General features: G+C 38.3%; 1 protein-coding gene across 4 annotated transcripts in view; it reads left to right on the top strand.

Annotated features, from left to right (window-relative positions):
* dcc (DCC netrin 1 receptor) overlaps positions 1-12,187 on the top strand; it is a 255,856-nt gene that overhangs the window by 179,948 nt on the left and 63,721 nt on the right. For all 4 annotated transcript variants that reach the window (XM_067484566.1, XM_067484565.1, XM_067484568.1 and 1 more), the window contains exons 14-16: positions 1,637-1,747; positions 3,005-3,199; positions 6,990-7,085. In XM_067484566.1, coding sequence (XP_067340667.1) covers positions 1,637-1,747; positions 3,005-3,199; positions 6,990-7,085 — 402 coding nt within the window. The remainder of the gene's footprint in view (positions 1-1,636; positions 1,748-3,004; positions 3,200-6,989; positions 7,086-12,187) is intronic.

Raw genomic sequence — 12,187 nt, 5'->3', positions numbered from 1 at the left:
GGAGAACACAGACAAATGTTTTCAATCCACATCACCTGAGGCCGGGAAATTCGTCCGACATAAGCACTGAGACAAAGACAAGATTAAATCCTCAAGATGTGTGTCTGGAAATGTTTGTGTGTGGGTGTTTTTTTCTTCTGTGAAAGAAAATCTGCATTTGCATGAGTTCACATCTACACACGTGTTTGTGTGTGCATTTAAAGTGCCATCAGCTATTATTTCAATTTGTGGTTTGCCAGGATTTGAATGAAATTGAACTTCAATTTCATTATTTTTCACTGATGGGTATCTTCATAAGTCCGCACGGAAATTAATTCCCCGGTGGCAGGTGTTTTGCGTTTGTGTCCGTGTTGAATCAGATCTCACTGCTTCAAGCCTAGCTGTCAGCAATAATCACAGCTTTTACTGTACGGGAATAAACTCTATTTCAATGAGTGGAAACATACTGAAGCTTTTACTGAAGAGATGAGGAAGCATCACTTTTTATTTTATATAACAAGACATAACTTCTTTAGTTCTAAAGAAAATTAAACTAGGGTTTAAACTATTTCCTTTCTGGCTTGGTTTTGAGTTAATACTAGAAATAAAGGTTAGTGAGTCTTAGTGCAAAGAACATATTGATAAGTTTGATATTCGTGGAGACTTGCCAGGCAAGATTTGTCATTAGGGCAGCAGTACAATGAGAGGTCATGCTGAAACAAATGTCAGTGGTTAATCAAATGGGGAGGAGGAGTCCAATCAGGATTTTCTATTGATAACAGACTCAAACAGGAAAAAAGAAAAAAAAAATTAACGTCAAATATATTAGAACTTCCTGAGACTGAACAAGTCTCAAGTAGGAGAAGCAGACGCTGGTCCTCTGAGAATCAAGTCAAGACATAGTCCAAATTCAAAATGAGCAAGTCCAGACCTATGTGTCCCCATGCAAGTCTTGACTCAAGACCAGCTAGTCATACAGGTCTGAAGTAATTCTTATTAAAACCAGTAGATCCGAAGTTATTGGCTACAAGTACCAAGCTATGTCTTGTTAAAAGTCTTAAACCCTGAAATAAGACCTATAAGTCCTATAGCCAGTCCTAAGTCAAGACCAGCAAATCTCATTAATTTTAAAGATTTCTAATTTGTAATTTAGATCCTTCGTAGATCCTTTTTTTTTACATTATAGACAGCATCAGTATCGTGCTCTTAGACACATAATGAATGTTTTTCATTATAATTATAACTTTGAAATAATAATTAATAATTAATAATTAATAATAATAATTTTTTTTTTTCCTAGTGTTTCTTTTAAACCTCTAACCTGAACGTGCCATCTGTTTCTGCTCTCAGTGTTACCCATGAGCTTCAGCTGTTGTTGCTATGGTGAAGTAGTCATTTACTGCAATGAATCACAATTTTAGTAAACTACTGTCATAATTACACATAACCTGAGAAAACGTGATTATTTAGAAGGAATGACGGTGAAACAGTTCAATATAATGGCTGTCACAAACTGTTCCGACATTTACTGAATGTTTCTGACTTTTATTACAATATTCCAGCTACTTGCTGAAAATATATTTAGCAGCACAGGTGGACATAAGGCAGCTAAATGTGAGCTAGAATGACATGCTGTCTTCTCTCTTTCTGGCTTCAGGTCTGGAGAAGGGCAGTCAGTACAGTTTCCAGGTAGCAGCCATGACAATCAATGGAACCGGACCAGCCAGTGACTGGTACACTGCTGAGACACCAGAGAACGATTTGGATGGTAACACATCATAGAGAGAGAGAGAGAGAGAGAGAGAGTGTGTGTGTGTGTAAAACATTTTTTTTTTAATTTTTAAGATTTAAGAATCAGGTTTAAAGGGCTGGGCAATGCAATATGTCAGTGAGTGCCCTCACAAATATAGAACAACTAGCATGTGTGTGGTCTTGCTCTTCTGTACTACTACAGCATGTAAATACTTCCACTGTCCCAACACACACATAAATATTTAACCGGTTAAAGGCTGAGGCAGGATGAATGGATGGAAGATTTGCCTCAGGGGAGAAGGGGGGGTATGTAGAGGGCAAGAGGGAAGTGGAGGGATAGAAGAAGAAAATAATGGAAAGCAAAAGAGAAAAGACAGGACATGGCATTAAAGGATTTTGAAATCCATAAGGCATTGGTGCTGGTGAGTAACCATTTAATGAATGTTAGAGCATTATAACAATGCTGCACACTATAACACTTAATGAAATATCCTAATGTCTGCCATGTAAGCCATAATGTCTAATAAGTAAAATCATTCCACATCAATGACGAACCTTTCAGATGAAGAATACCACTCTGTGGTGATTTTACTCTGGTAATCCTGAGGCCCTAAGAATAGGAAAAGTTTAGTTTGGTGATGATTAACAAAAATTCACGTTTTACCTGCTGCTTTTTAAAGCAAAAGGCAAAAAAAATGCTGCAAAACTATCAAGAATATCTGAAATTTAGTAAAAACCAGCCAAACCCAAAAAAAGGTCACATGGCTTCAGGTTATGTAAGTAAGTGACACAACATCCGGGGAAAGGTTTTTTTCTACATCGAGAACAAAAGAAGAAAGAAAGAAAGAAAGGGCAACCTGCCAGCTCTTTGGGTTTGGTCAGGTAATCACTTCTAACAAAATAATTAGAAAAAGCTGACCTCAGGCTGAAGCTCAGAGGAGGATGTTCTGGTCAGCAGGAAGCTCTTGAGATAAAAAAAAAAAAAACACATCCATGCTAACTGTGTTTCCAGGCCGGGAAAGAGGGAGACGCAAATCTCATTTCAATGGATTATTACTCAATAAAGTGATATAAAGCGCTTTTCCCTGAAGACCGAGAGCACACTCATCTGATCTAATCTGATGCTGAGGAATAACACAAAGTGTCAGGGCTTATTATGGCTTCATACACATCTAACAGTGTTAGCATCTGTTAGCTAAAGCTAAGGTAAAACGTGGTTAACATGTTTACTTCTTCTATGGTGTGATGTCTTCATGTTTGTGTTTTTTTGCAGAGAGTCAAGTACCCAACCAACCAAGCTCTTTGCACGTCAGGCCACTGCCCAACAGCATTATCATGTCCTGGACCCCACCGCTTAGCCCCAACATCCTCGTCCGTGGATACATCATCGGTTACGGAGTGGGAAGTCCCTATGCCGAGACGGTTAGGGTAGACAGCAAGCAGAGATACTACTCCATTGAAAACCTGGGTGAGGAATCAGGAATCATCAAATATGAGTTTTATGGAAATCAAAAAGCTTTTTTAATCACCCTAAACGTTTGAATGGTAGATTATACCAATTGGCATCAACCGTAACACTGGTGGCCCTAATAACTTTAAAGAGGACATCAGTCACATGGAAGTACCTTTTCATATTGTTTACCTAAGTAAAAGTATTACGCAGATCAAGGATCTTCGGGGGGTCGCCACAGTGGAACGTGTTCCCCACGTTGATTTGGCATGAGATTTTTTACACTGGATGCCAAACTTCTAATTTTTTTCTGGGCTTGGGACCACCACCAGGGTGGCTGTGTGGAGCTGCACCTGGTGGGGTGGGATTCCTAGCCTTCCGCATCCCAACCCAATAGTCTACCACTGAGCCACCAGCCCCCCCTTAAGTAAAAGTACTATGCAGATTATCTGCATTTTGTTTAAAGTGCAAAAGTAAAAGTACTGCATTTAAAATATATATATTTTACCCAATATTAATTATGGTAATTACAGCAAAACACGTACAGTAATATCTAAATATATTTTCAGTAACTAGGTAAGCTGCTTCGAATTTCAGTGTCTTCTATCCATGTCTGTCTTGTAGTTGTAAGTCAATAATCAAAACGTAGGAAGACTATAGTAAGCAGTGTATAGTGGATGTATTGCATTAGTCACTAACAGTTAAAGAATCCAATAAAATACATATCAAAAATACTGAGAATATGACTGGAACATAGCCACTTCTCCAGAAATAACCAACAATTTATAGACAAGTTAACGAATAACTTGATTTAGTTTTCAACACAAAGGTTTTAATTCAGTTTTAAAGATCTCTCCATGTTGACGAGAGTCCAACTGATGGAGAGATACTGAATCTTTTTATTTAATGGTGACCTAAATTTTTTAAATTAATTTAATGAGTCAGTTTTTTTGTTTAGTTTTTTTTTTGTTGTTGTTGTTGTTTTGCTGTAGAATATAAACCCCTAGGTTTCTAAACCACAATATACCTAGGAAAATTATGGCCGAAATAACCTTAGTGCCTTCGTGAGACAGTCCTGACTCTCGTTACCGGTCACATTAAGCTGGGCGGGGTCTTCTTCACTACTCTGCAGCAGAGGTATGAGGTTGTGAGCATCGGGTTTGCTAGAACAAATAGCGCTTGGCAGATGTTCTTTGCTCTGACATATTTCAGTCAACTGCTCATCCCTCAGGAGGACTGCAACTTGGTCTGAATTTGTAATATGCTGTATTTGCTCAGAGCCTTGCTAAAGGGCAAACTGACAGTGATGTTGAACACCTCTAACGTCATATCAGTACACTAAACCCTAGAGCCAGAAACTCCTGCACAGAGAGGGCAGACTGAAAATCAGAGGGTTAGGAGCAGTCAAAACGGTCTTTTTTATGTTCCTTTTTACCCAACCAGCCCGACAGTGACTAAAATAATCAATGACCCCATGACTTTATATTTTCAAAAACCAAATATTATTTTTATATTTAAATTTCCCCAAAAACCCAGCTTGCTAAAATCACCATTTAATTATGACAAAATATTTAAAAGAATTTTATAAGAACGCTGCTTGAGGTGAAATTTGAATTGTGAAAGGCTATGAAAAGGAAAACATGCTTTCCAGTGACTGCAAAAAACACATTGCATGCTAAAGAAAAATTCTTATATGTGGATGGAAAGTCTCATAATGGAGGAGTAATGAAAAAAAATACAATCCAGTGATTGTGTTGCATGCACACATGGGAGTGAGCACACACATGTACAAGACATTTATAATTCATAGTGATCATTAATTCATGTGGCAAAGCATCTGGGGAATGAAGCGCGGCATTTGTTTTTCTGATGCGAGGGTTTGACACCACATGGAGAGTACATGCAGCATCCTCACATCCTGAGCACCAGACCACAATCCGTTCATGTGTCTGCAGTCATCATGCTGATGTCTTCATGTGACAAACTCAAGTCAGAAGTAAAACAGAAGTTACCTTTTTAAAACCTGCAGGAAATAACTTTCATGGTTGTGACTGTCAAAGTGGAAAAGTGTAGCAGCAGACTGCTGTCAGTTCTCAAACCTCACCTACAGGCAGGTAAAAAGATGTAGTTGGGCAGTGCTCAGTTTTGTTTTGGAGGGAAATTAGGATTATGTTAATCAGCCACTCCTAATTTCACATGAACTATAAAAGTATTTATTGTGTTCATTTTAATATTGGTAATATGAGAAATAAAGTTCATTATGTTTATGATAAGTAGTGCTAAATTGGTTCAGATGACAAGGGACCAATTCTTGATCTTTTTTTAATTATTATTATTCTCCTTGGTATTTACTGAAAAGATATTATGTTAACTTACTGTTTACTAAAAGCAGAAAAAAACAGAAGATTAAAAGAAATCTAGTGAGCAGTCAACTTTTAATGAATAAAGCAGTGTAAATTCTTGTTCTTAAGTTTGTTCAACTTAGGAATGTGAATTACTTTGTACTCAGTTTAAATACTTTTTAAAGCCTACAAAGTCCTAAAAGTAATTAACTTAAGTAAAGTTTAAAAGATGCAACCTAAGCTAGCGCTGGCATTAGGTTCGGGTTTCATGTGCTCTGCTTAACCCAGATCTCTCTCCCCCTACTTCAAGTACTCATCTTTGTGAAAGTACACTAAATGAGAATACTACAAAATGTACTGATCAAACAGAATTGTTTTAAATTCTCGCATTAGTCAGACGGGTGAGCCTCAATCACCAACATTTAAATATCTATGCTGCCTGTGCTCTTCAATGAGTTTGTATCACAGGAGACTTTGACTGGACTCCTCCTCGTATCTTAAGTTATGGATCATATTTTAACTACCAAAACACATTGAAAAAAGTTTTTCACTGGATCTTTAACTCTTGAACACTTGAATTTGACACTTGTATTAAGTTAACTTAATGAATTAGTTACGTAGATTTTTTTTCTTTTACACTTCACAGTTGACAGACTCATTCATTAAGTTGAAATAAAAAAACAAAAAAATAAATAACTGCGGCTGCTTATGTCATTTTATATCAAGGTCAGTACAAAGAGGATATGCAAGCCTGCTTCCAGTGACTTCGCTAAGTTTCAAAAGGACTGCTGCAGGAACTGAATTCAGCAATAACCTTCATTATATTTATTGTTTTTATGATTATAACTGAACAGTCGTCAAACAGCGGCTCTTCTGGAACGTCCAGTAGTAACACCAATGGGTGCCTGTGGCTTCAATATGACACACCAAAGGACACACAAAGTGGACAATTTGTTGCCTTAGAAAGCGTTAATATCTGAATGTGAAAAATGTGAATGTGTTTTCTGAACTGAAGGCTCCTTTCTAGTGATGTCATCTCCAGATGTCTTTCAGCAAGAAGAGGAGAGAAATGTTAATATAGGGATAAGTTCAAGATTGTTCCTTTGCTATGGATTAAAGTTTTCACCATGATTGCTTTATTCACATACACAGACACATACACAGTTTTTTATTTATTATAATTTATGCTGGGAAGTATAGTGGTTTTGTTTATTTAAAATGTAAATAAATTAGTTGACTCAACTGTGAGATGGTAAGTGAAATCATTTTAAGTCAGAGCACCTGAAAACAGAACTTAATATGTTTATAAAAAAGCTGTGAATTAAAACTTGAAATTAAGAAAACTTGGGAAAAGCTCAGATAATTCCTGCTAAATTCCTGCACGTTGTTTGATGTTGTCTTATGGAATATAATTTTAATTTCTCTCTTTCCCTCTGTGCATGTCTTTCTTGCCGTCTCTCTCTCAGAGCCGAGCTCGCACTATGTAATTTCCCTGAAGGCGTTTAACAATGCTGGAGAGGGAGTTCCTCTGTACGAGAGCGCCGTCACTCGATCTCTGACAGGTAGGTCACACACAAGTCACCGACAGCAGCACAGTAATGTGATGTTCATAAACACTGTGGTAAAGTACAGTACGTACAGTATCATGTGTTCTGTATGTTTATTAAGGGTGGCAATGGCTTCAAGTAATAGTGGGAGAACCAGAGAACTGTAGATAAAAAAGAAGTAGTTGAAGTGCTGTTAGCCAAATGCCAAATCAGCAGTATTAGCAGTATCAGTACAGGTCTGAAAGTTAGACCTCAGTCTCAATCAACCAACTGACAGCACAGTCCTGAAATATTAATACTGAGGAAAAGTTTCACACGTCATTGTAGTTTGCCAAAGTGTACGTGTGAATGTTGCCCTATGTACATGATGTGGGTGAAAGTGTGTTTCTTCCAGTCATTGTAGTTACTGTGTTTGTGCTGCTTGTATGTGTCTGACCCCTCAGATAACCCTGCACACAATGGGCTGTATAAGTGAGATAAGTGAAAAACATCCAACGTTCTTCTCAGAAATTAAACAGCTGGCCCTCCTCTTCTCACCCAGCAGCCTGCAGTCAAACTAAATTCTTTATTACTCTCATAAAAATGTCACATTTCAGAGTTTTTCAACCCTTGCGATGTGATGGTAGTTACAGGAACAGTCGGCGGCAGGGACTACTCAGCTCCACACCGTTAGACTTTTTGGACTTTTTTACTTGGTAATTAAGGTCAGATATTGATTTTAAAAAGGGGGAAGGACTGGAACTTTGACTCGTAGAGTTCTAAAACAGTTTGAAGAGGTACAATGTAAATAAACACAAACACACCATCATTCACACTATTCTGCCACAACATTAAAACCACTGGCCATAATGGACAGATTAGAACATACACTGCATCACAGCTTGCTGTAAATGACAAGTCATGACATATGGTAGACAGCTGGCAACAGATATAAATTAATGGCGAGTGCTTTATTGTGTAGTCTCACCAGGATTGGCTGCAGTTAATTTAACTGAAATACAAAACAAATAACTAAATACACGATTACACAATGTTTAGTTTGGGATTCTGTGACACACATATTCACACAAAGACTCATCACTTTCATTTATAGACACATCTGAGACACATACATTCTGGTGTTCTGTAGATAAACAAATCCATGTCGTGTTCAGTCACTTGGGTAGTGCTGCAAATCACGTAGGCAAACATATCATCGGTTCTATGTAAATATCCAAACGCGGCGGAAGTTTTCTTGAATCTCGAAAGGTGCATAAACACATGTGTATTTGTGTACAAATATTCAAACCTGTCTGGGGTTCTACAAAAAGAAACACATCTGGACTTGTGAACAATATGTAAACACACCTGGAATTCAATACACGTATATAATACATTGGAATGACTGTACAAATATGTAAACACATCCGGAATCCTATAACGTGTCCTGTGGTTATATGTTAGCATCTGGATGAAGATCTGAACAGATACGTAGACACATCTGGAGTTTTGTAGATATAGGTGGACACACGTTAGTATTTAATACATGTGTAGAGCCCTCTGTCAAGTGCGTCTTTGGGAAGCTCCGTGAAAATACAGTAATACGCCTGGAATTGTAAAGCTGTTCAGAGACACACAGTTTGACAGACGTGTGGAAACATATAGAAAAATCTGGGATTTTAAAGAGATTCTTAGGCTCATCTGCAGTTCTGTAGATATATGTTTTGAAATCTGAAATTCACTGGCAATCTATCATGAAGTTGTAGTGTGTCAGACATGACTTGATAAGCTTAGACAGGGTCAGCAACAGTGCCATATTCGCACACACACACACACACACACACACACACACACACACACACACACACACACAGACCCATTTTCTGTCTTCTCGTGCTGGAACGGACTGAATTCTCTGTCACTTTATATGGGGGTAGGCTGCTGAGAGTTTTTTTATGAGAGCTTTAAAAAATGTCTCGTTAACGACGGGATCCTCGTTAATATACTGCCTCGTTCTCGCCTCGTCGCCCACACACTGCAAAGACAGAACGGATCCTCAACCAACCACCAAGACGTCATTTATTCAATGATTCAAGGACCACAGGGTGAGGAAGAGGAGAGAAGGAGCTGGGGGAAGGGATACGACCATTGTGAAAAGATGGAGGTAGAAAAAGGAAGAAGAGCAGACAAGACGTGTGAGGAAGAAGAAATGGTGGAAATCGAAGTTAGGGGAAAAAAAAGAAGATAATGGGAGTGAGACAGGGAGAGAGAGAAGATCGGGAGGAAAAAGGAGGAGTATAGTCAGGAAAAAGAAGGAAAAAATAAAGAGGGAATTCAGAAATGTGAGCGGACAGAGAAGGTATGTAGAGAAAGAGAGAAAAAGAGGAAGGGAATAAGAGAGGAGAGAGTGGGGGAGTGCAGTGCAGGGATGGAGGGAAGGGGCGTGTCCTGCATCCTCATCAGTATTCTGCCCTGACTGGAGCTTTATTGTGATGCTGGACGACCAGTTTAACTACGACACCGCCTGCTGCAGCTCAGCCCACAGCTCCACACACCTCCATCATCAATCTCTCCCTTGCTCATCAGTCTCTCTCTCTCTCTCTCTCTCTCTCTCTGTTGGCCTGCAGCTGTACATCTCTCTTCAACAGCAGCACATTAGATGTCAGTGCTGATACTCTCAGTGGTCTCATTTACTCTGTAGACACAACATGACAAACCTATTTAATCTCTTGAGACTGATTCTGCATTCAGGTGGACTCATAAGGTTTTCACACAAATGCAGGACAGGAATGTGCGGCTATTGTTTAAACGGTTAATACAGTCGCAGACAGAGCCCAGAGCACTGTATTTCAAGAAAAGCATTAGCAGTTAGACCAAAACAAAATAGAAAACACAAAGGCCTTCTTAACTTTAGAAGTATTCACAACACGTTTGAAAAAGAAATCGAGGCACAATGTCATAAACTCAATATCGAGACACATATGTTCTAATTTAAGAAAACATAACTGTCAGTATGGACACATCAAATAAAAATACTTTTCTTAAGGACACTACAAACTGGTTAAGTAATCAGTAAATAAAAGTACGTAAACTAAAAGTAAAGTGAAGATATAACCGATGACTTGTGGAGTCATCAATCAGGTTATGCTGGGTTCACGCCATGTCAGCAGAATTGTGGATGTAGTCCAAATGAAAACGTTGCCCCATGGATTTCTGTAGAAGATGATAGTGGCACATGTACTGAAAAAGATCTCGATTCTTTTAGATCCCAGCCACAAAAATGACCTAAATAATCCTCTTGGTTCCAGGTTTTTGGGCCAGTAGGACAAGGAGGCTAATGACCTCCTGCAGTCGCACCTCTCGGCTCCCTGTACATTTAAATGGGAATTAAATGAAAAATTCCTTAATCCCTTTTCTAAGCCTTCCAAAGGAAATTGACTCAAACTCTTAAAATTTTCATAATACAAGTCAGTTTTGGGGGTTTGCTATGGTAAGAGAAATGGATTCCGTGTGAGCAACAGTGATTTTGAGGCCCATGTGCATCACAGCTTTAATTTGGAATTTCCAGCACTGTGGTACAGAAATGGCTCAGGGGGCTTCACAGAGTAGCTCAGTCAAGTCATTGTCGCTATGTCGTGTTTGTGCTGCTGCAGCTGCCTAACTATCCCAGCTATTTGTAGCTAGGATAGTTAGGCAGCTTTGGCTAGTACAAAGTTTTCTTTCTTCTTTTATAGCTACATACTTGCATATTTCTGATCATTACAATATCGTCACTAGTGAAATTAGGTGAAAAGAAACAGCATATACATTTGAAGTATATTAATATTTTTAGATATTTGTTTTGTTAGCCATTGTGTTGGCACTTCCACAATTCATTCTGTCAAGTGGGACATATTGCAACTGACTGAAAATTACATACAGGAATGTATTGAAAAAAGTGTTTCCACTGTGTTGCTTGAACATAAGATGAATGTAGAATATGTACTAAAATAAACACTGTTAGCCTATAATCCTGCAACAGTGATACAGTGTAGTCGCTCATGTTAGACAAATCCTAATGAGTCACATTCTGTGCCAAGCACTGCTATATATTGTATACAAATATACTTTAATTACCACAACCACAATTGCATGGAAAACGTGGAGAGTGAGAGATAATGGCAGCCAGTATCGCAGCCGACCCCTCTCATCGTGGACACGAACTCTTTAAGCCCCTCCCCTCTGGCAGGAGGTTCCGATCCATCCAGACCAGGACCTCACGCCACAAGAACACTTTCTTTGCCCCACATCACAGTACCCAAATCCCCCCCCAGATAACCTCCCCCAACTCACAGACAGTCACTGTCTTATATTTTAGATTATTTGTTTGTCCTAACACCAAGACAAAGTCCTACTACTGTTAACAGTGCCTGGTAATAAACAGTTTTCTGATTTCTGATAATAGGCTCTATAAAACCTTTCATCTTAGACAAATAGGCAACCATGAAATCATACATGTTATTATTATTGGGCTTTTTATTAGAAGATATTTTTAAGAACATATTGAACAGGCAACAGTTCAAGCATCTCTTTTTTTTTGCACTGTACTATATGTGGTAACCAACATCCCACTCATATCTGTAGGCCACTCTGGCTCATCAACAGTTCAGACAGTGTAGGAGGATTTGAAATCTGATGATGTGGAGCCTGAGGAGACTGAGAATTCTGTTCAGCCATAGATTTACACAAAATCTGTGTGTGTGTGTGTGTGTGTGTGTGTGAGAGAGAGAAATAGAGAGTGAAAAGCTGTTGGATAGACAGAGATCAGCTTTTTATGGTCTTATTTCTGATAATTTTTCAATGAGCTCTGTCAACAGGACAGTGGAGATGGAGTGTTTATACACAGAAAAGTGGAGCACTATTTAAATTCAAGTTTCCATCTCTGCTCTTATTATTTATATATATGTTTGTGCATTTATTGTTAATTCTAATTTTTGGTTTTTTTTGGTTAATAAAATTTAGATTTAAATACTTTATGTTATTTTATTTCATTTGCAGTCAATCGACAGTCAGTAAAAAACATCTCTGAGATTTGTCTGCATTAGAAATTAGCATCTCTAGCTGCCTGCAAGCTGTTTCACTTATTAAACACATGAGAC

Source organism: Channa argus, chromosome 18 (genome assembly GCF_033026475.1).
Source record: "Channa argus isolate prfri chromosome 18, Channa argus male v1.0, whole genome shotgun sequence".
In the NCBI taxonomy this organism is placed as follows: domain Eukaryota; kingdom Metazoa; phylum Chordata; class Actinopteri; order Anabantiformes; family Channidae; genus Channa; species Channa argus.
Note: the sequence above shows the minus strand (reverse complement) of the source record. Positions and strands in the feature narration are given on the sequence as shown.